General features: G+C 39.3%; 1 protein-coding gene across 1 annotated transcript; it reads left to right on the forward strand.

The window, feature by feature from the left end:
* Positions 1–48: 48 nt before the first annotated feature.
* col21a1 (collagen, type XXI, alpha 1) lies at positions 49–24,027 on the forward strand. The gene is made up of 29 exons (XM_080868405.1): positions 49–211; positions 4,293–4,420; positions 4,548–5,102; positions 5,276–5,441; positions 5,533–5,761; positions 6,839–7,009; positions 8,269–8,346; positions 9,467–9,541; positions 10,690–10,752; positions 11,174–11,227; positions 11,311–11,364; positions 11,455–11,508; positions 14,979–15,032; positions 15,118–15,171; positions 15,247–15,300; positions 15,673–15,726; positions 17,506–17,550; positions 17,644–17,697; positions 17,769–17,822; positions 18,836–18,889; positions 19,443–19,514; positions 19,853–19,888; positions 20,512–20,556; positions 20,912–20,944; positions 21,035–21,181; positions 21,287–21,341; positions 21,424–21,615; positions 21,694–21,771; positions 21,908–24,027. The coding sequence occupies exons 2-29, from the start codon at positions 4,324–4,326 to the stop codon at positions 22,093–22,095; spliced, it is 2,865 nt and encodes a 954-aa protein (XP_080724531.1). The 5' UTR covers positions 49–211; positions 4,293–4,323; the 3' UTR covers positions 22,096–24,027.
* The last annotated feature ends 585 nt before the right edge of the window (positions 24,028–24,612 follow it).

Consider the following 24,612-nt stretch of genomic DNA (forward strand, 5'->3'; position numbering starts at 1 on the left):
AAAAGTCCGGAGTGAGGGGGGCCGGTTTGAGAGGAAGAAGGACAGAAACAGAGGAGAGCTTCTAGAAAGGGCAGGCTTTCATTCAGCAGTGAAACATGTGCACTTCTCGCGAAATCCACTTTCTGTGAATCTGGGGCTGTGAACAGTATTGATCACTGGCTCTCAATGAGAGGATTAATGGGAATTCAGACAAGTGCTTGGACGCTTACTGGTAACTTTTGACTTCCTTTCTGTTTTTACTGACTTAAAGATGCTGTTGTGCTGTATAGGTTTTTTGTGTGCATAGCAAAACAACTGTTTGCTAATTTCAAAGTGTTTGTTCATGATCACTGACATTCACATGTTGACATGATTTTCAGTCTGCTGTGTGCTATAACGTGGTAACATTGCTCAGATTTGACTGCTTAGTTTGGTGTACTAGACTTGTTGCAGTTGCATATTGAAGACATTAAATAAGTTATCAGTCCCTTGTTTATGAAACTATCCTAAAAGAATGAATGGGATTCATCTCAGGATTTTTTTTCCTGGCAATTTCTCCTCTCATAAAATGTTTTTTTCTGTCATATTTCTCAAATCTTTGCAAACATTCTGGATAATGCATCACTGCACTGCATGTATTGTACTCGTGCACTTTTTTTTTAAACATATGTAAGAATTGCATGCATGTCAAGCACAGTCATCTTCATAAATAAGGAATGAACTCATTTAAAATGGAGATGTTTGCTGAAAAGCTATAGGACCTCTATGAGCTAACGTTTTACAACGCATTATTTAACTGTTTGGATTAGTTGAACAGATTTCCACGCAGAACAACTGATAGGGTTTGGCTTTCCCTTGTTGCTTGAAGAATTTGGCAGCAATAAATCCCCTCGATCTTGGCAAGTGCTGCACATGCTGAACAGCAGTTGTTGTTTCTGGAATGGAACAACTTCCTTTAGCCAAATTTGCAGCAGATAATTTTAACTTCAGCAATTCACGTGGAGTTAAAGTCTGCAGTTGCATTGCGCACACTACAGAAACAAGACAAATAGAAAAATGTGTTAATTTTCTCCCGTTGCGAGCTTAGTAATAAAAAGTGCTATCATGGCCACATTTCAAGTAAGGTGTAATTATTAAGCTTAAAATATGAGGTCTGATACTCTCATTAGTATCTGTGATGACTCAGTGTGTGTCGCCCACCCTGAACAAGTGAAATGTTATCTGGGGAAATGTGAGATATCATTTGTTCAGCAGCTTTCTGAACAGCATTTCCAGCTGGAGCTAAAGTGCTACTAAACTAAGCTTCACAAAAATTCTATTAAAGTGGAATAAAATGCAACAAACAACAGATTCAGCACAGAATGAGTGTCTTGTGGTAGCTATTTTAGACCTTTTAACTTAGTTTTATTTAATCCTCTGCATACCAGCTTCACTGTTGAGACCACCAAAAACAAAAGCTGGAGGTTAATAGCGTCTGTGCTGCCTCCAATAACACAAGAGATCAGTGCGCCAGTGGGATGATTACCTGCAACACGAGTGCACCTGTTAACTCTGCTACATTATGCATGAAGGATGATGGCACGGCACGTGCAACGTTGTTTTTTTTTATCCCTCGATGAAGGATGACTCCCTTCATCATGACTACATGTGTCTGGTCACCGTCCACAGCTGGAATTTGACTGTCTGATGGCGCAAATCATTTCCATGTGGCTCGAGCAGAGGTGTAGAAATACTTGGTTTGAGGAAAGTCAGTTGAGGGGAAAGTCATCCTGGCTGGACGCTGCCAGTGAGGGGGTTTTCCAGCAACCTCCTCCAGCTCTCTAGCGGGGGAAAAAAATTCTGAGGAAAACGGCTTGCACAACGACGGCAACTTAACGCCTCCTTCAGCTGGTGTCACTTCCACGCTGACTTTACACAGTGGAAAAACTTAGTTATGTTAAAGAGTGTGACCGCTCTTTGCCCGCACAGGAATAAAAATACTCGTGAGGCCAGGGGTCATATCCTGCTCCGTGTGTTCGTTGACCTTCACATGTCACAATTAAAAGCTTCAAAAAGGTATATGGTCAGTTTTTTCCCATCAAATTCCTTCCACAAGGCCTGAGTCTTTTACTACATGCGGCATATCTGGTCCTCATTTGTAACCGCTTCCTTTCAGCATGTCAGCAGTTTCTTTCTTTCACGTGTTGGGAACCACTTTAACGGATGATTTAATACAAGAGCCAGAGAAGCAACACACAGTTGTATGTTGCACTCTCTAGTTCATTATGCTAAATATAAAAACAAAACTTTCATCGTTTTACGGTGTTGTTCATATGTCTATTAGAACAAACATAATGATCACTGCACTGCAATATAATGCAACCGCATTAGTGCTTACTTGTAAAATATACTAAAAAAATACAGACACGTATTTTTTTAGTATTAAGTACTGTTAAAAGACAAACTCTGCTTTGTGCACTTGCCTTGAAACTGCTTTATTTCAGTATCATTCAATGACATTGTTGTGCAGGTGGATAAGTAGAGGCTGGGAAGTGAGATCACAATGGAGTTTGTCAATTAGTTAATAAATTGTCAGCACAAGTGAGGCTAATGTAGCAGAGCCAGAAAAGTGATGAATAAGCCGAAGAGAGTTTAAAATAATATGGAAGAAAAACAAAAGTGATTAATCATAAGTGCAAAACACTTTAGCAGGCATCTCCCCAAACTTTCATTCTCTATGTTCATTTCTGCCAAAACTTTAAACATTTTGCCAGAGTGTACAATAACCTTACTCTTAAGAATGACCCACCTGACAACATAACTGCTGTACGTCTTTAGCAGCATGTGGCAGACACCGGTTAACATTTCTCCATGTGCTGATGGGAAAGAAGGAAGAGGAGGAGGGAAAGTGTGGGAGTGAAGCTTTTCTGGGCAGGCGTCTTGTATTTGGGCCAAGGGTGGGCAGAGATTGGCAAATGGCAGCAGATTTGAGGAAACAGCTGATAATCCCACAGGAAACACTGAGCACTGGTTTTCAGAGCAGTTGTGGTCAGAGGTCCAATAAATTGTTTACTTGGTGAAGCTGACAGAGCCATGTGAGGATGTGGTTGATGAGGCTCGAAGGGAAAATGCTTAGGTGTACTGAGGCGGCGGAGGCTGTGCGGTGAGATCGGAAAAATATTGTGCGCCACATGAAGGAAGGATGCGAGGGAGATGTGAGGAGATTAGTGGTGCTTATTAGTAAATATGGAATTTCTGGAGTCACGCGGGAATTGTGGCAGCATTGGAGCGAGGAAGTGAATGTAAGCAAATACAGTATAACAGGGTTTATACCTGATGGCAGCAGTGCGAGTCAGTCATGTCGTATTCTGGGTGGCTACTGAGTAGTGCTGTCAACAGAGCATGATACCCTGGAGCTTTTCCTTTTGCGGTTTAGCACTCTAGGAAAAGCGTAGTGTGAAAACTTATCCTGCATTATGTCACAATTACATTACCTTATGTGTGGCTGATGCCAAAACTTTTTGGCTTAGGGTTAGTGTAACTTTAAGATACCAGTAATAGCATTCTACTTTGAATTTAAAGCTGCTCCAACTAATATTTATTTTTAACGTGAAATAAATCAAGTACCCAACTTTAATGTGAAAATGTCACTTTCAAGGATGAATTATTAGCTGACTCTGCAGTATCTCGGCTCTTTGCATCTTTTTAAGGTCATTGTCTTTCTGTTTTTTCCCCCTACAACTTTATTATTTCAGTTCATTAGCAACACAGTGCGATATCTGCCGATCACCCCATCTGTTCTCTGCTTAACTTGGGCCTCAACCTGACAACAAAGTTTACAGTATAGTTTCTGATAATGGACCCAGACAGCTTGACGAGACATTGATCTCTAGTAATATCTGTGGCGGAGACAGTTCTAAAAAAGAAAAAGCACAAGGGGATAAACATTAAATGCATAACTAGAGTATGAATCATTAATTCACGGAATTGCCATGACCTCAAAGCGTAAATGCTGCACAGTTGCTTCTAATTTGCATGTGTACACAAAGCTTGAATCATTCATCATCATTTTGAAAAACCTATTATGTGGCCAACATCCTTGTCATAACTTAAGGTATTGCACACCCTGTATAATCACCTACATGTGGTTTGGGGGTGAGCCAAAATAAATGTCAGCCAAGCATTTAATAATAACAATAATAACTGGGAAAACAATAGCCTGAGTCATTAACTTTTTTCAAGGCAAGAAATACACAGTGACCATGTCATAAATACATGCATTGTCCATTTGTTTTTCTGTGCTATACAAAGCATATTTTTCCCTTTTCCTGTAGGTGCAAATTTGGAACTAGTTACTGCTCCGTAATGGGTTACAAATCAACATCCATGCATTGTGTGTTAAGATGCCTGTGCTTCATGCTTCTCCATTTCTTTAGTGCGGCTCAAGATGAAGACCTAAGAAGTAAGAATGCTTCTGTCTTCATTTATCACATGTAACGCATTGCATATCTAGTAGCTGTTCAACTAAATATGATTTATTAAAACGTTTTTTTTTGCATTGCTAATTGTGCACTTCTTGTCCACTTCAGGTTGTAGGACTGCACCATGTGATTTGGTCTTTATTCTAGATGGCTCGTGGAGTGTTGAAGATGTCAATTTTGAAATAGTGAAGCGATGGCTAGTCAACATAACGACGAGCTTCAATGTCGGGCAGAGGTTTACCCAGGTTGGAGTCGTCCAGTACAGTGACAGTCCCCATTTAGAAATACCTCTGGGGAAGCACTCCACCAACAGAGACCTCATCAAGGCGATGGAGTCCATTGAATACAGGGGGGGTAACACAAATACCGGGGCAGCTATTGAGTTTGCTACAGACAGACTATTTGGCCTCTCTGAGCGAGCGAGCGTTTCCAGAATTGCTGTTGTCCTCACAGATGGGAAGTCTCAAGATGAGGTTCTGAAAGCTGCTGAGGCAGCGAGGAAAAAAGGAGTAATCCTGTTTGCAATTGGTGTTGGTCCAGAGACAGAAAAGGATGAGCTGAGGGACATTGCAAACAAGCCATTTTCAACTTATGTCTTCTCTGTTGAGGACTACAAAGCTATTTCCAGGATCAGGCAGGTCATAAGACAGAAACTATGTGAAGGTAAGCAGCTGTTGATTGTTGTCTGTGTTTTTCTTCTCCAATATGATGAAGTTAAATGTGTTCAAATGTTACTCTCGTGCTAGTAGTATAGTGTTTTTTCTTAATATAATAAAGAACTCCATTTGTCATCCAGCCTCTTGTTCTGTCCTTTTTATTGCGTTTCTCTGTTACAGAGACTGTTTGTCCCGCCAGAATTCCTATAGATTCCCGTGACGAGAAGGGCTTTGATATCTTGTTACATTTAAATCTGGCAAAAAAAGCAAAGAACACTCAAGGGACGTTTTATGGCTCTAAGGCCTATCAGGTGACGTCTCGTGTTGACTTGAGTGAAGCTACACGGTAATTATGGATGCTTTTCTCTTTTCTTTATCATCTTTATGTATGACAAAGTATGACACGCTGACCATCTTCTATTTATTCTATTTTTCAGGAACCTTTTTCCTGATGGCCTGCCTCCTTCATATGTTTTCGTGGCCACATTGAGGTACAAAGGATCACTTGCAGAAGAGGAGTGGGACCTGTGGAGAGTACAGACACGAGATGGTAAACCTCAGATGGCGGTAACTTTAAACGGTTTTGACCACACCGTCATGTTCACAACAACCAGCAAGGCACCAAATGGGATTCAGACTGTTACTTTTTCACAACAGACAGCAAAGGTAGGTAACACTGTGTAAAGGCTGTATCCTCTGTTGTTTTGTAAGAGCTTTATTAAGTCAAAATAACTGTTGTGGTGTCATCAGTTTAAGTTCTCTTTGCCTTTCAAGACAGCTCCAGCTATTTCAGAGAACATGAGGATGTTTAAGAGGAAGACAGGCTAATTCAAAACAGATTTGCATTATGGGAAAAGAGGTAAAGCCCATTTAGAAGCCATACAAGTGGCTAAAAGTTGGGCTATCTCAGCTTCTAAGGGTTTCATTTGGACCATTCTGGTTCAATCTGTCTCTTGTACCTGTAATAGTTTTCTAGTTTTTACTGATGCTTTTAAGCTGTACTGGGTCATTTATCTTCTCTTCATGTTTTTGTACAACACAACAAAACAAACAGGTTAGAATATACAATAAATGCGATTTCTTTTTCAGACAGAAAGACAAAACATGATCCCCACTGGAGTTAAGTCATAAGTGCAATACATACATGAAATCTTCTTTCTCGCTGAAACACCTGATCAAAATGATGATCTTGGTTCTCACTTTTAGGTCACATCTCAAAACTGCCTGGCAGCACTTTGCTGTTGTTTGTTTATAAAACTGTGCACATCCTTAAAACTGAAGTGGAAAAATGTCCTAAATGAGTATTGTGAGATTGTATGGTAGCTATGACTGCCAAACAATCCTTATTAAAGTGTGTAAGGGTCAAAATCTAATCCTGATGCCAGCTTTGTATAGCTTTGAAGAAGATGAAACTGTTGCAAAGCAATGTACACAAAGTTTTATTTTAAGTTTACCTATTATGCTCTTCTTTATAGTTTGCCATATACTCACTCACTTGTTGTTCAAACCTTCTGTTTGTGAGGGGCAGCCAATGAGAAAAAGACTGTTTTCAGACAGTGAGGGGCTGTTTAAAGGCCCAAACTGTGAATCATGCAGAGCTAATCTTCTAGAGTCCAAGAAAAAGAAAAAACAACACAGATCTGGCAGTGAGCATAATAGGTTCCCTTTTCATGTGTTTATCATCACACTAGGTTGTTTTAATGTGTTTTGGCTATTCTTGTTTTTTTTCTATGATAAATGAAGCTGTTTGATGAGAAATGGCACCAGCTACGTCTGCTGGTCACCGAAGAGGATGTCACTCTTTATGTTGATGACTTGGAAATTGAAACCTTATCACTGGAGCCCCCTGTTGGCATTTTCATCAATGGAAAAACCCAAGTAGGAAAATATGTCAGAAAGGAAACAACAGTGCCAGTAAGTCTATGAGCATTTGTTTAATGAGTAGCTAAGCAAACTCAGTGCCGATATATGTTTTTAACTAGATCACATAATACCATGCAGTTTACTGCTACCTCCTAGGAGACATGTTTAACTCCGTGGGTGATAAATCCTTGGCAAAAATGAACCCTTTTGTTCACATGGTCTTATGAATCGTTGTTTTATTTGTCTCAGTTGGCACCATTTGCACTAAAAATGTTGTATTAGTAGTGCTGTGTTGTAATTTGCTCCATAGATAGATATATGGAGGTCAGTTCTCAGTGAGCCAACAATAATCACACTGAAAAGAAGAATAGATGTGCTCTGCACTCTAGATGTTTTCATTCTTATTTTCAGTTTGATGGAACACAAACAGTTACATAAAGGAGCCCGAGGCCCATATGCATGATATAGATGTGCAGGTTTCTCATGTCACCGTTGTGCCGCAGTGTTAGTTAATGCAATAAGATTCACCAGAACTAAAACAAGACACGTGAAGAACTGGGAAGCATGAGAAAATCCTTTGTTTTGAAAGAATACCAACTTTTATTCATTCAACATTCCTGGGAATATATTCACATGAACCACAATATTAAACACAGTGAATGTTTTTCTATGTGCTTATCCATTGTCATAAGGACCATGAATTTCTGAGCTATTTAACAATGTCAGTCATGGTATTATTTCTGAATAAACACACCTGTAATTGAAAAAACATTTTTGTTATTGAGTCTTTATAAACACAGAAAGATAAAACCGGCCAATTTACACTAACATTATAAGTAAAAATAGTCATCCAACTAGAAATTATATTATTATATTCAAACCTATTTAGGTTTAAAGTCAGTGCCATTATCAAAGCTATGTGTTGATCTGGGTTTTTTTTTTTTAATGTAAATTATTATTATTATGCTCTCATGGTAACTGAAGTGACGCAGTCCCTGGGACCTCCTGGAGACGTTTCACTACCAGCACAACAAACCAAATAACCAAATAATGGAAGAATAGCGTAACAACACTGCAGAGCATTTGTGCACACTGAGGGAGGTCTGGCAACATGTAGCAGCTCAGCAGCCAATCAGGGCACTTATTTTTCTTCAGCAGTTATACAATAGCTGTTACAATTCATTAGTGGCAAAGCACCGATAAAACTAAAATAAGTATCACGTAATTGGCCACATATTACAATCTGTTTGTCCCCAATATCGGAAGTTTTGTTTCTAACAACAACCTCTTCCTTTAATTTTTTTTCCCAGTTTGAAATTCAGAAACTTCGCATTTACTGTGACCCTGAGCAGAACAACCGGGAGACTGCTTGTGAAATACCTGGAGTTGTAAGTATATGAGTCTGCTTGGCCCAACACCTGTTTTTCCATCCAAAAGATAACGTACTTTCACCTACTTTTCACCTCTCCTAATTACATCTGCTTCTGCTCTGCAATGCGCCCCGTGATGGCGCAGCCAAAGATTTCATCCTCAGTTAACTCCACACCTCAGACTGTACAGTGATGCTTTCTTTCCTGTTATTTCATCAGTAGTCCGTTGCAGCGTTACAAGCGAAGGTGTAAGCTCAGCATATTAATTTTAAGACACATCTGTTCATGCGGAGAATAATTTGCTGGAGGAGGACCCGTGGCTCAGCTTCAGAGATGTTGCACTATATTTTTTATTGCCTGCTGGCTCTAACTGTGTTTGCAAAGCAGTGGCCCGTTGTTGGCTTGGGATTTGCTACAACCGCAAAAGCCAGTGCCAAATAACTGTTTTTCATGTGAAGCTGTTGGATAAAAATATCAAAAGAGACAAGATGAGAAGCCTAAAATTACAAATGCTTTCCAAGTATCGCTACTTCTCTCCTCTCTCTGTGTGTGCTTTTCAGTGGTTTGTTTGGAATCTCCAGGATTGGTCATCAATTTTCTTTTGAATGGAGGCTCTCCGACACCTACATATCTAGTGTACATATGCAAGTAGGCTAGAGCTAAACATAGTGAAGCTGTTTATATCATGTTATCAACTCTATTTTACTATTTTTAGAATTCTTAAAAAATTTAATTAAAAATTACAAGAACAATTCATATGTAAGGATGTTATTTATTCATTTGCTCGACCACAGGGGATTGTAGGGTTTTTCACTTACGATGTAGAGCGCCTTGAAGTATTTGTTTGTAATTTGGTGCTATAGAAATAAAACTGAATTGAACTGAATTTTTAAAGCCTGTACTTGTCGTTCACCTTCTGATTTTTGAGAATGTGTTGTTTTTCTCTGTTTTGCATCCTTTGAATATATATCCCTCTCTCATGGTTTGCAGCTTTAAAGTGGTTTCAAGAAATCGTGATGCATATTTTCAGTTTTAATGAGAAAGACCAAATAACCCAAAGACTAAACCTTAATATCAGAGCTTTGCAGATTATGTTTAGTGTGTGGCTGTGATTTCTTGTTATGCTTGGTTATTACAGTGCTCTGATCGCGTTGAACCGACTCCAGAACCTTGTGTTTGTCCTCCTGGACCTCCCGGACAACCAGGAATGAAGGTCAGTTTTTTTTTCTGTCTCTTTCCTCACAGTCTTTGCCTTTTGTCGTTTTGCTTTGCACACAGTATCTAACCATGAGATCGCTCAGACACCCTATTGCCCTGTTCATATTAAAAAAGAGCTGAGTCTAGTCACAAGATCTTTCTTTGCCTGTGTGCCAACACTGCAGACACATTGACTTTGTTCCTGCTTTGGCATACATTGTTGCCTTGTCCAGCCCCTCAGTGTCCAGACTGCTCATTAAATATTTGCTTTAAGCTGTAGCGGACTGAAGAGATTAATTATCACAAAAGCAACTTTATCTTTAACAGTATGAATTTATGTGTAAACTCAGGAATGACAAACTGTATTAGGGCAGAACTCAAACCTTCCCTCTCTTATAGCTCAGCCTTAGTGAACTGTGTGCAGACATCCTGTAAATGACGAGCACACGTTGCACTTCACCAACAGATCAGATCCTACTAGCTTGTGAAAACAGATTGTGTCAGAAACGGTGCTGAGTGGGAAGTTTTAGCACTTTAAGCTCTTAAGCACACAGTTACCTGCTGAAAACTAACAGTATTATAATTTATGGATGCACCAAGTGGTCTTTTTTTCTCCAGTGAGGCTTGCTATGGTGTGTTTGTGTGTGTAAGTTTGTCTTGTAAGGACATGTACGGAGTATTGTACTTTTGTTTTTTCTTAAACCAAACCAGACTGCTGTCAAAGATAAATACTGGGTGCAATGGAAAATTACCAAAGTGGGAAATAAAACCTACATGTTTGCCATTATTGATCACAGGGTATCAAAAAGCCCCGGTCATAAAAGCCGTTATACAAGGACCTCAGAGAGATATAAGCTTGGCAAAAGACTCTCTTTGTTAATGTTTGTGTTTATAAGGTCACCGGTATGCTTTTATTACATTTACTAATAGATCCAAAATGCTGGGAACATTGCTGGCGTGCAGATGTTCTTTAAGACCCCACATGGTGCATCTTACATTAGATAAACAAGCTTGCTAAGCATTCTTTATAGATAAATTAAATCAACACTGTGAGAAAGTTTACTGTTACCGGAGGTGTGTTAAATGGATTACTTTACTGCTTTGAGACTGCATGATACAGTTTTAATCACACATGGTTGAATAACGTCATTCCACTTTCTTTAGGGAGAGCAAGGAAGCATTGGTATTCCTGGTCAGCCTGGTCCTCCTGGTGCTGATGGTAAGCCTGTGAGTACTACATAGTTCAATATACAAACATAATCACCAACAGCAGCATCCACAGCAGCTTTTGAGAAAGCCAGTTGAGTATCTGTGTCCAGTAGATCATAACGGTTTTCTTCTTATTCATTATATGTGGTCAGGACTGCTTCAGAATGTTAAAACACACTGGTAAATGTGCTTACTTTCTTAATTTTCCAGTGGTTAAATAAGAAACATCTTTGCTTATAGCAGCACTGGCAACATGGTGGTGATTTTGTGTGATGAAAACTATCCAAAAGTAAACCACATGTTCTACAGCATGATCAAAAACTCAGAAAAAGCATCTGCCCGCAGCCTAGAATCACCCAGAGAGCATGCACACAGTGGAGGGGATTCAGATGTTTAAACAAACGTGTGCATCTCTTGTCTTTTTTTTTTTCATTTCAAGGGTATCCCTGGGCTTAGAGGAATTCCAGGTTTCCCAGGTTCGCCGGGAATTAAGGTAAATCAATAACCAGTGGATGAAAAGTCAGTGATAAGATAGTGTTGAAAATTTAAAGCTGCTTTCATTTTCCTTGTTTTAAGGGGTCACGTGGACCAGATGGGTACAAAGGAGAGCAAGGGAGGCCCGGTGTTTCGGTAGGAAGGTCAAATAACACTTTGTGGTGTCACGCATGATTTTGTGGCGACTGATAGACATTTTTTTTAAACACAAGTTTATTCTTTCAGGGTGAGAGGGGTATTCCTGGGTTACCGGGGCCACCTGGACAACCAGGCGAGAAGGTGCTGATGTTATTTATTATTTTCAGCTGTTGCCTCATTTCTATTCATTAATATAGTATCTAGATCCAGTTCCTTATATTTCTGTAGAAATCAGCTCAAGCATGGAAACTCTGCTATAGCTGGAAGGGAAAAAAAGAACAAGAAACGATAGTTAAAAGTAGAAAAACACATTGAATTTTCAAGCTAAATCTTTTTTTTATGAGATCAAATGTAGGATTGAGAGGAAATCCCTGCTAGACACATCAACTTTGAACATTGTTGCATCAATCACTCCAGAAGCCATATGTTTTGAAGATAAAGCAGATCCATTGGGAGAGTAAAAAGTACAGCATCTATAGTGTGGAACAAGAGAGCAGAGAGAGCAGGAGGGTCATCGGAGACCTTTTAAATGTGTTCATATTTCCTGACTTTTGTACCTCCATTTCCTAGGAACGTTAAAAAAGAGAACCGGGGGTGCATCTTCTTTCCTCTTGGTGTCTTGTTCAGCCCGAGTTGCATCTTCTCCTTGCTTTTTAGTCTATAACTACAATATTTAAGGTAGAGGTCCTAGGACTGGATTACAAGAAGTGCGGTTAATATTTAGTTGTAGATAGACCACGTGATCTGAGAAACCAAATTAACAAAACTGATCACGCCTTGACAGAGGACTATATGTGTCACATGGATCTCAGTTAGGAATAAACCTCATAATTCTGGAAAAAATACAAGTGACTAGCAACCTGCCCAGGGTTTACTCTGCCTCTCATCCCATGACCGCTGGGAAAAGCACTTTCTGACCTATGACCCTTATTTGGACAAGTGATTTTCAGAAATGGATGGATGGAATCTCTAAGCCTTAGATGACAACAAAACCAAGTTATGGAATCAAGACTTACCCACAATAAGTGGTGCATCAGCTAAAAAACAGCTTCCACTGTTTAGTCACACAAATAGAAAATTATGCATGTTGTTATATGATAGGATACATCATATGTACGCTGAAATGTGCCAGCCACCACAACAGGTCCAAATGAAAAAATTGAGAAAATTTAAATTTTATCCAGCAACAAGAAAGTCTGAAAATCTTCCTTGGAAGGACATTTTTTCGTAGAAATGACCATTAAAAATGAATTAAAAGCAAGCGAAGCCTAAGTGATCCAGCATTTTTTGCTTATTCGATAACCGAAACAGCAACAACAGACACAGCAGAGTCCCTTTTATGTTCATCTGAACAGCATTTTGTGTTTAGCATTGCTTTAAAGTTCACTAAGTTAATGCAGCTGCTGCAAACTGCATCATTTCTGTCATATCATCAGTCATCAGTGGGACCACAGGGGCCCCCTGCTATTTGGCTGAAGGGGAGAACAATTCAAGCACTTAGTATTGGTCTAAAAACTTCTCTCAGCTGACTGCTGACACTTTTCTGCGCCTGGAGTAAATCCTCCTGTGCCATCTGTCCCGGACACATGTGTCCAGGATGTATCACATTAGGTTTTTACAAGCTGCTCGATAAGCAGACACTACACTATTAAGGACCAGGTGAATTTATTTATTTATTTATTTTATCCCATTTCCAGCACTCTTTTGAAATCCCATAATTGGACCTCTACTTGTGTTACATTCTTCTGGCAGACAGTGACTTACAAGAAGTGAATTTTAACCTAAGTGTCACAAACTAGTCCAGATCCAGATATCTTTCTGGATCCAGGGATTTAATTCATGGATGGTGTGGAGGGAATTTTTCAACCTTGGCAGAGGCATGCAGTCTTGGATTGCTCTTGTTGAGTAAGAGGTAGCAGAGGTAGTCTGTTTTTTAGTCTCCGTCAGAAGATGGACAGAGGCTTTTCTGCCCGGACTTCACTGAAGGACATTCCACACACATTGTGAGGCCAAAACAGTGAAAAGAGCATTATTGGACTACATGCATGAAATCCTCCTAGCTGTGGGAGAAAGAATAATTATATCATAAATTATAACTATTTGGCAATCAGCTTTAAATAGTCTAAATGAAACTATCAAACCAAATTTCCCTTCATGTCTGGGTCAAAAGGCGTTTCCTCTCGGCTATTGTTCTGTTTCCAATGCAGAACAATAGCCGAAAAACCTTTCCTAGCAAGGACCTACGAAAGCTTTTCTTTAGGTTCCTCCCTTTGCAGAATAAACTGTTTTCTTTGGATACAAACATGTTTCAATCTGCCTTTTCAAACTATTCCCATATAGTAAGACCACCAAGGGTGCAATCTTTTTTTCCTGGCATAGGATGTAGAGAACAGAAACATGAGATGTCTGCCAAATTAAGCCAGGAGAACAGAATTCAAGGTTATGTTTGTGTATTTGCAGTCTGTGGTAGTTGTTCATGGCCGCAGTCATTCATCACCCTTCAATGAACAATTTGTTGCTAATTATGTGGGCATCCAGCCTGTGATATTGATCTCTGTAGTTTATTAACACTGTAACTACAATGGTGGCATTCATTTCAGCAGAAATCAATGAAAACCGCACCCCTGCTTCGAAAGTAAACACACCTGTTAGCATGAGCCCCATAGCAAAAGCTTTCTGCAAGTCACTGGTCAGTCAGCTTATAGTGCAGTCTCCAAGAATGTCCTTCTTTTAAGCTCTGTGTTGTCATATAGGTTGGCACATCTTAGCATTTACAAGTAAAACAAAACCCTATTTATCAAAACTCACTGCAGCGTGAAGACCAACAACAAGCTTTCATAAATGCTTCTTTAATCCCTCTGCCATAGCTCATTTGATATCCATTGCAAACAAGATTACAGTATTATAGCCAGGGAGATTTCTGATGTGTTTTTTGAGACAGTTGAGTATGAGAATGCTACTGGGTCATGTTTATTAAGTGAACAACAAATGGGGCTGAGACAGAAAGAGAGAAACGTCTACACTTTTCCAACGGTGTTTTTTGCATTCAGCATATTTTTGCAAACAGAATCTCAATAAAAATGTCGCCCACCAAAGTCACTGAGTCAGCCAGTAACAAATGTCATCTTGGTATTGCACTATACAGTAATTTGTTCCTTCTTGAGGCCATTAGCATAGTTTTGAATGCAGAAAAACAAGTGATGCAATTCCCCGTTTGTTCCAAAATCAGGCTTTTTTCCTTCTGAGTATGTTATAATCCAGTGACGCATTGTTCCCTTAACTTGGCAACGCATAACAGAAACTTTACTAATGTCTAGTTTTGGGTCAACAAGTGCAAATTTAAAAATATCCAATGATGCAATACAACATGCCACTCCCTGAAGTTTCAGTCTAAATAGTTAAGTTCACTGTTTATCTAGGCAACAGAAAAGACCACTGCTGCTGCATATTTGTGACAGAGCAGACTTTACTATGAAGTTCTCTGTCTACATTATGGGCCTCAGATTAACAAAAAGTTGTTTGCTTTTCCATCAATGTATATCACAAACAACTCTGATACTCTGGAGCAGATGTTGATACACGACTGTCTGAAGGTGAAAATCTTTCCTTAGGGTGCACAAGGGACCCCGGGAGCAGCAGGGTTACCAGGAAAAACTGGACATGTGGTACGTGTCCACACAATCCTGAAAGTAGTTCAGAGGTTTAAACATGAAATATGCATGCTTTAACTGGCTGATTGTCTACTGTCAGGGAGAAAAAGGAAGTATAGGACCTCTTGGGCCACAAGGTCCTCTGGGAGAACCTGTATGTATAAAAAACTGAGAATCGACTCACAGCCCATCATAATTGTGTATATAATGAAATTTTCTGTGATTTCAGGGTCTACCTGGGAGAGATGGAAAGGGTGGATTTCCAGGAAGACCTGGTCAAAAGGTCTGTTTGCTCTGACAGTGTAGTATGTTACAAAGCTCATTCAGGGATTAGGGGAATAATAGTGACACGAGGTTGGATGAGTGCACACACTCCTAAAAGACTTAGTTGTTCCCCTATGTTGTGCTGTTGACTTTTGGCAACCATGGAAATCGAATCATGCATAACCAAGTGTCCCTCTTGTCCTTTTCCAATTCCCAGCTTTTGTAAACATCGAGCATGAAGTTCACATTTTAAATGGATGTCGACTGACTGACTCAAATTGACTAAAATGTCGGGCACTGTGATTGAGCTGGCATGTGGGTATCGGAATTGAGGGCTTCTAACTATAAATTTTGATGAAATTAAATGTCAGTTTTTTTCAAATGTATTAAGGGAGAAGCTGGAGCCAGTGGTATTCCTGGTACTGACGGAAGGGAAGGCCATCCTGTAAGTCATAAACACACACATAGACAGTGCTGATCAAAGGTTTGGTATTTTCCAGGTTGTTTAAGCTGCTGCTATTGTCTTGCAACTTTAATTGGAGTCCTAGACATTGAAGACTTGCATGAATATCATATTGTTTTTTAGATTTTAACTTTTAAGCAAAGCATTTTGAACCAGAAGTGCAGAACACATAATGTTTTACAAATGTTCTAGCATGAAATAATAGTAGAAACATACAAAGAGAAGAGTAAAGTAGGCCACTGCAAGAGCCGATTTCACGGATCATGCAGGTTTGCATGTATAATGTTTTTTGGTGTATGAAGACTGCAGTGGTAACACAGTGTCAGTACGAAGACTACCCCTGACAGGCAGTAAATTAGGGGTATTTCCCCTGTAGTTCATCCCAGGATAACCCTGTTATGTAACAAACAGACTCATGCAGTGAAAGTAACTCATCGGGGGAATGCTGTGACGCTCTGGCAAATCTGTTTTAGGAAGAAAGTCTTTCAACTGGGCAGCCACCCCACTGATCATGATTATAAGCCTCGTCCAAACGTTTGCAATGGGTCTGCAAAAGATGACTCAGTTGCTCCACAAGGCTGTAAGCCATTTTCCCCCATCAGAACAATAGCACTAGCAACGTATCCAAGGAGGCAGGATTAGAACTGCGCTTCCTCAAGTTAAAACAAGATGCAGTTCTCCTTTGTAGGTCCCAACAAGGGGATTTCTTCACATGTTGGAGAGGACTGTGTGTTCACGGCAACACTATATACTCTCTCACTGCCTTCCTATCCCATCTGTCCTCTATGCACACTGAAACTTCAGTGTAAGGCAGCATCTGAAAGCATTTATTTAAGAAAAGCCCATATGATATATGATTTACTCATGAAAGTGGCCACTTTCATGAGTAAATCATATATAAATCATATAAGGCTTACATGATTTACTCATGAAAGTGGCCACTTTCATGAGTAAATCATATATAAATCATATAAGGCTTACATGATTTACTCATGAAAGTGGCCACTTTCTCATTACTTTCATATATTTTTTTAGTAAGTATACAAAACATACAGGTTTCATTATATAATTTTTCAAGGGATCTTATATGTGTTTTCACTCTTGTATGCTTTTCATACAAGTTTCATACAAGACAGATAAAAACTTTATAAGATTTATATATATGTTTTCCATATGGGAGCTAACTGAAACACAAAAAAGTATAGTAATTGCTGCACGCTGACCTTAAAAAACTTTCAGTGCATTAAACCATTCACTTAAAAATTATTGCATTTATCTGCAAATACAGTGTATTTAACTGAGGTTCAGCTGAGGCACATAGGGTTTTTCCAGGGATCTATGTGGTTTAGTTTAAAGAACAAACTTAAATTGCAGGAAATAGTTTGATTTGGGGGTGATTACATTTACTAAATTGTTACTCACAAGAATTTAACCTCAAAAAAAGCCTCAAGCTACTTTACTCTGCTTCTCATGTAAACTAACCAACCACATCTGGGAAGCATAACATTTTGGTAGGCATTTCTCCATCCACAAGGACTAGATAATGTTTTTTTATGGAGAGAAAATAACAACAATTGCTACTGACACAATGAAATAATCATTTCACAACAATGGTAAGGCATAAAGTCAAACGATGCCTTTGAAATTTTATTTTAAAAAATGCCATTTCTGTTTCTTACAATGCAAATCTGTAGCACTGATAGTCATATTGTCTTCTTTTCATTATTAAATATACTAACTGGAACACCACGTTGCTCTTAGGGTATGCCTGGATTGCCTGGAAATGCAGGCCTGGATGGACAAAAGGTAAGAGCTCCTAATGTATGTGCAAAGCAAACTCAACAATGGTTTTGCTTTATTAATTATGACTATATTTGACTGATAAGATTCTCATTAAAGGGAGAAGTTGGTGAGCCTGGACCCAGGGGCTTTAAAGGATCGACTGGACCACCTGTAAGTTAATAGCTGTTCTTGTTTATGTTTGATCTGAAGAGTTAGCAACACAGTTTTTCCCTCTTTTGCAGGGTGAAATGGGATTACCTGGTGAACCAGGTTTGCAAGGACCGATCGGACTGAAGGTAATGATTTACACCTGTTAGAACATCATGTTTGAGCTTCTTCAAACAGCTGTGATGAAAAAAAGAATGAACTTAGTAGAAATAATGGCTGACTTTGATCTTACCAACAGACGTTTAATACAGGATAAACTATGAGGTTAACGTGAGTTTATCCCCCTCCATAGCCCTCGGGCTGTGAATGCACTAGTTAAAAGTGCGACACAGAGAAATCAATAACTTAAGATTAATCCACATTAATCCATGCTTGCATTAGTGAGCAGCAAGCTCAAGCTTGATTGAAACTGTCTCCAATTACAATGCAGTGCAGCTGCCTCCAAGTACAGCAGATCAGTATGGCATGATGTCATGCATCAGTATATATATTGTCCAGCCGATACTAAATGAATTGCAGCACATGATCACATTAGTTTGGATAATGTTGAATCTTTGATGCTTTCTAAGCTTTGAGGAAAAACAAGAAAAAGTACTTGGCCGGCAGCATTGCATGTTTTGTTTGGTCCCTGTTTTGCTATAATACACTTTAGAACAAGTAACGATCTTCTGGCCTCTCCAGTGGAGCTAAATTAAGCAATGATCAGGATCTAGTGCTTTCGTCAGTGGAATTTTAGTGGAAATGTAAGCAGTCTGGGCTTGTCTGGTCTGGACACGCTGTCTCCTAATCATTTTTCATTAGCTGATCTGCTTTTAACAAGCCAATGCGTATTGGTGAATGGCACACAAGTGAAAACGTAGTTTATGGACATGCAGGCACTGCTTTGATTTTATGGCTGAACTTCAGACTGCAATTACAGAGGCTTGTTCAGCTGGAAAAGAAAGCACCGACTAGACACAATTAAACTTCAAACTGCACAATCCCAAAACCTCATGAAAGTATGCTCAAACTATGGCATGTATCACTGAAAATGAATTATGATAAGAAAGCAAAAATATCAGCCACATAATAGGATGCGGTTTGGATGCTATCTCATTGTATTCTTTCTGCAATCTAAAATGTGTTTTATCTCTTAATTAAGGGGAATATGGGTGAAAGAGGAAGTCCGGGCATAAAAGGCACACCGGGGCTTGCGGTATGTTACCATTTAAATATGAACCAGATGAGCAAGTTCTTTTGGAAGCTGATAATTAATGCAGTATATAAATCAAAACCACAGTACACACTGATTAGCCACAACATTAACTACAAACCACACTGACAGGTAAAATACATTATTTTCCTTTATTTAAAATGGAATGTTCTAGTGGGAAACATTTGGCATTTAAACTTTGATGCATACTACATACCTAAACGGTGTTACAGACCACAAAGGCAGACAATGCACCCTGCCACACCACAAACACTGATCAGGAACTGCAAAAAGAAAATGACAAACTCCTATAGAAACTCCTCAGCTGCAAAACCCATTGAATACCACCGTATGACCCCACAGAGGCCCCACTCATTAATCCAGAAGCTCTACAACCCTAAGCTAGACCCTACAGGACACCCTGACAGGTCCTATGCCAGTGTTCTGAAGGGTCTGGTTATGATGTTCTGGCCGAACAGCATCTTTCTTAAATAACAGTTATTTCTTTTGTTTGCTTCCATTTTTAACTACTGGGTTTAACTGCATGCTTTTAAAGGGCAGTGCAGGGCAACCAGGAAGTCCAGGTCAACCAGGGCACCCAGGCATGCCAGGAATGAAGGGAAGCAAGGTATTTCCATGATCTGTTTTTGTTGATATCACCAGAATTTTAACATCTAGTCAGAAATTCAAAGTATTCTCTTGATTCCAGGTCAGGGTTAAGTCTGTTTAGATTGTGAAATTTAGGTCCATGGTCTGCAGAAATAGCAGTTATAAAAATGACTGAACACTCATATCAATTAGCCGTAAATCACAATCAGATTTGTAGGTAATATTTGTAATTTGTACAAAAACGCTACAAAAAGTCTGGTGTTAGGTTTTTTTTTTGGTGATATGCACAGACTTTAGTGTGTCTAACTTTAAAAGCATGTTATAAAATGAAACTCTGTGCCTTTGTTGTTTTCACAGGGACAGAGGGGGAATCCAGGTGAAAGGGGCGACATGGTAAGATTCAAGACAAAATTATATTGCAGTCAGCACAAGTTAAGCAGATCAAATAATGGTTAGAAAATTGAGAACACAACCTTTGTTTTACATTAGCGCAACATCACCTTTGGGTGTTGGATTAAGATTTGCTTCTGTCCAAAAACAGCAATTACAGTGAAACTGTGGAACCTCAAATCAAAAGTCTATTCCAGGCTTGTGTCTGCTGTCTGGAAGGATGAACCTCTCCTGATGATGGAAGGTTTTTTGGACATAGAATTCATAATAGTTCAGTCTACTAATATACTTACAAATCATTATTATCACATCTTGTATCTGGATTTGGAAGCTTTCACGTCAGCTTTACTTGCTTTTTTGGAACAGGAGGTTTCTCTGATCTGGGATGTAAACAACATATTTTTTTAATTTAAGCAATGCTAATGAGAATGAAATGGCTACACTGAACTACATTAAAACTCAATACTACTATAAATATGTGTCATTCTTCCTGTTTTAAGTGGATTTTTTAATGGACAGCACCATCTACAGTACTTTGCATATACAGCATTGGCTGAAGTCTGAAACCTGATTTTATGTGTTTTTTTTAATATAATCTAATGTTGACCTAATGATTTCCACACCAGGGGATGAAAGGTGAAAAAGGAGAGCAGGGGCGGCCAGGGGGTGTGGTGAGTTAATTTTGAAAGGCTTTGTTGCATCATAACTACACGTGTAAGAAAACAGTTTCTGGTACAAATGCATAGTTTAGCGAGATTTAACTACATTTGGACAAGAAAATTAGTAGATAATATTTTTTCTTCAATACCTCCAAAAATCAGATTATCTGTTCATATTTTGGAGTTTGATGCCTACTATTCTAGTTTGTTTTTATTTTGTTTTCTTTTGGGGGGGGGGCATAGGCCTAAACACACAAATGCTAATAAGTGGTACGTAGTGAGAATGATAATAATAAATGTCAATTACAGTGCTTTTCAGAGTGTTTTATCATCTTTTTAAATTATTTATCATTACTTTGATTGACAGGGATCACCTGGTCCAATGGGTCTGAAAGGAGAGGTATGTCAAGCTCAATAAAGCAATTACCTTACCTCAGTGTAACATGAATAATAACTAGTATTACTAATAATGGGGTGGTATCCTTGCCAGAAAGGGACAGCAGGGGATCTGGGGCAGAGAGGTCAAGAAGGTCAAGTTGGACGACCCGGACAGCCAGGTCAGTCAGGCCAACCAGGCCCCCGAGGGTTGCGGGGAGATATGGGCCCTCCTGGCCCACCTGGACCCGAAGGAAGATATGTACGTGTGCCTTATACTGTACTAACAACTTGTTTGTAATGGTTTTTTGTAATCGTGTTATGTATAACTTAGTGGTTGGTCGTGGTCTATCACTTTATATTGCAGTTAAGTGCAATGTCAGACAATCACATTCGGCAGATATGCAGAGAGCTTCTTCAGGGTATGTATCATTTTAATCTACCTGCTGAACATTTTTTATGTATTTTCCCCAAATGAAACTATCTCATTATCAATCCTTCCAGCTGAGCTGCCTCTATTGATACTGAGCAATCAGCAGAGTAGCTGTACCAGGTGTCAAAGTCAGCCTGGATCTCCTGGCCCACCAGGTCCAATGGGGCCCCAGGGACTCAGAGGTCTTCCTGGGCTTAGTGGTTCTAGGGGACTGCCAGGCCACCCTGGTCGGCCGGGGTATCCTGGGATTAATGGTCTCAAAGGTAAAATAAAGGTCAAGTTAGTCGCATATCCTAAAACTTTCTGCACAATCTCTCTAACAAGGACACTTGTGTTTGCAGGAGAACCAGGTTTCAAAGGGGAGAAGGGGAGCCCTGGTCGGGTCATGATTGGAGACCATGGGCCTCCTGGACCTCCAGGTAAAGAACATCACAGATTTATTTTCCATTCATTTGATAAGGTCATGTAAAAGTGCAGAAGCACTTTTAGTGGATATCTGGTATTTAGCTTTCAGCTGTGTTCCATTGTGGTTGCTTGTTATTTATATCTCCACAGGTCCAATGGGTCCGGAGGGACATGGTAAACCAGGTACTCCAGGTAAACCTGGGCCCCCTGGTCAAAATGGCCCAGAGGGTAAAAGTGGTAATCCTGGCATCCCTGGTGAGCCTGGTGTGTGCGATCCATCCATGTGCTATGGAGGCATGATGAGGCGGGATTCTTACAGCAAAGGCCCAAACTATTGACATAAGGCAGCATCACTGCAGGCACCAGTATAAAGCTGATGCAGAACAGATATTCTCAGGAAGATCTCACCATTACAGTTCCTCTCTGACATGGAAACAAAACATACCTCTTCTGACACCGTTTATGTGACACCTTTTATGCATCCCAGTTTCTTTGATGGTATTTTGTATTATTAGTCATATGGCTTTGAACATTCTTTGAAAATTTAATGGTGTTAAGAGGATTAATGATTGGCTCCAGTGAATACCTCTTATCCAAGCACCTTATATGAGGTATCAAATGTGCCAGCCATGTAACGCACGGTACTCACTGCATTTAAGATTACTACGCATAGACTCATGCACACCATCTATGAACACACTACAGCTAACAGTTTGATGGATATCTGGGTTTGTGTATAGGTAGGAAATGTAAGTGCAGTGCCTGTCGTATTAGGTGCAGCATACCAAACGCCAGCAAACATAAAGGTCTAACCAAGATTTTATTGCATATCAAGAAAGCTTATTATGGTTTTCCAACACAATCTTACCAAATCTTCTGCTTTGCTGACAAAAAACATACACCTGTTTACTGTTTGAGCCTTATATTTAATCTTGATGAAGAGATGAATTTATAATTAGAACTAATGTGAACACCTTTGAGTCTGAGGTGTTTGTCAATCCTGCTGTTGTCTGAAGCTGTTGGCATTTAGTCAGCTCAGAGGAAGGACCCATTTTGAGCCATGCCATCATTTACTTTGAATGAGATTTATGGCATGCACTGCATTAACATCAACTAATTACATGCACACCTACTTCAAAACGTGAGGTGTATGTGCAGATTACACATACAGTCAATTATGTTGAACATTATTTACATGCAACCTTTCGATTCTTGTGAACCACACCTAAATAAACCCACCATTTCCAGTGTGACACCTATCAGTATAAGGCCTATGTGTACATACATGTGCAAATTGTTTGTGAATTCTAAATGAATGGTGATTGTTTGGTCACATCTTAATATGGCGTTACTAAAGCGTTTGACTGCAGTTGGCTGACATATTTGACTCCTAATAATCTTGAAGTTTGTACTGTAAGTCCCTGTGGCTGATACACTTTCTTATATTGCCCCCTTGTGTTCCTTCACTGCATGTTTCGTTATAAGATTTTACTGCACATAGGGCAGGTGCCACATGTTCCACTAAAAAACAGAACAACAAAAATCAACACTCAAACACACACATGAAAAAACAATGATGATTTGTGAATTGATTCGTGATGAATTATCACAGAAATTAACAAGTTTCTGCGCAAAACTGTGACTTTGATTGCCTCTCGCTGAGTACTCACTCCTGGAAGCTCGAATTCATAAAGCATTCTGACTTTTGTGCGTGAAAACTTTTTACAAAACACATCACCCCGGTTACCCTCCTACTGCAATACTTCTCCATTCATTGCCATGTCTTATTTGTTCTATATTTAGGATGTAAAATATATATATATATATAAAAATGTGCCATCTATGAACACACCAACACTTTAGTTTCACATTTTAATCCATTTATGTTCCCCCAGCTTACCTTTCATTACTGTAGCAGGTATTTTTTTTTATTTATAAGAGAGGCGCATCACATTTCAGCAGTGACCTCTCTTAAACATCTTTTGTAATGTTATTATTTGGTGTGAAGGTATGACTTTTGCCATTTTTATTTTCTTTTTTAAAAACTAGAATTAAAAAAAATCTTTTAAAGGATTTGTGAACTTTGTTTGGCTTTTGCTGTCCTGTCTCTGAACTTTACGCGTTTATTTCTGCTCTCCTATCACATCACTGATCTCATCTTTCACATGGAATCGTGGGTGTGGTTTGCACTTGGGAGTTTCCACTCAAAGTGAAGCATCAAAAGGGGATTAAGTACGGTGATGGGTTTGGAAGAAAAAAGAGGAGAGAGATCATCGCATGGCTCGTCGAATTAGGACACTGCTTTAGGAAACTTGGATGAGCGCAGCTTCAGCTAAAACGCTCTGTGGCTGGCAGGGAAACTTCAGAAATGACTAAATGTTCGGTTTTTACGCTAGATGGCGCTATGTGGCAACATCTTAGTATGCGTATGAATTTTTCTAAGAAGACTTCCTTTCCACCCTGTTTGGACAGTAGCCACTCATCACACGTGAATCCCTCTCTGTTTATATGTTTAATTATCCCAGCATGGCGGCTTTCGCTTGTGTTTATTTAATGTCCCATGAGGGTGAAGCTTTCTGCAATAAACTTAAATACTCATGTTTAATTCTTGCTGTTGAGTGAAATTATGTAATTTTAAATTAAAGCATATAACCACGTGCGGTATGTGGTTTACAGCAGGCCTTTATCTCCTCCCGTCCTGAATTATGGCTTTACTATATTCTCCTTGTTTGTTAGTGTATTTAATATTTCCATACCTGTGAATCCTCCATGCATGATAAAAACATGACCCTCGTTGTTTTGCGGTGGATGCAGCTGAAACCCTCTTTTATGAAGCCTTCAATAACTTGAGGTGA

The sequence above is a fragment of the Rhamphochromis sp. 'chilingali' genome, assembly GCF_963969265.1.
Source record: "Rhamphochromis sp. 'chilingali' genome assembly, chromosome: 20".
In the NCBI taxonomy this organism is placed as follows: Eukaryota; Metazoa; Chordata; class Actinopteri; order Cichliformes; family Cichlidae; genus Rhamphochromis; species Rhamphochromis sp. 'chilingali'.

Coding starts and splice junctions, on each gene's coding strand:
- col21a1 (XM_080868405.1), top strand. CDS start 4,324: ATGGGTTACAAATCAACATCCATGCATTGTGTGTTAAGATGCCTGTGC. Junction 5,762..6,838: donor TTTCACAACAGACAGCAAAG/GTAGGTAACACT, acceptor TGATAAATGAAG/CTGTTTGATGAGAAATGGCA. Junction 21,182..21,286: donor CTGGACCCGAAGGAAGATAT/GTACGTGTGCCT, acceptor TTTATATTGCAG/TTAAGTGCAATGTCAGACAA.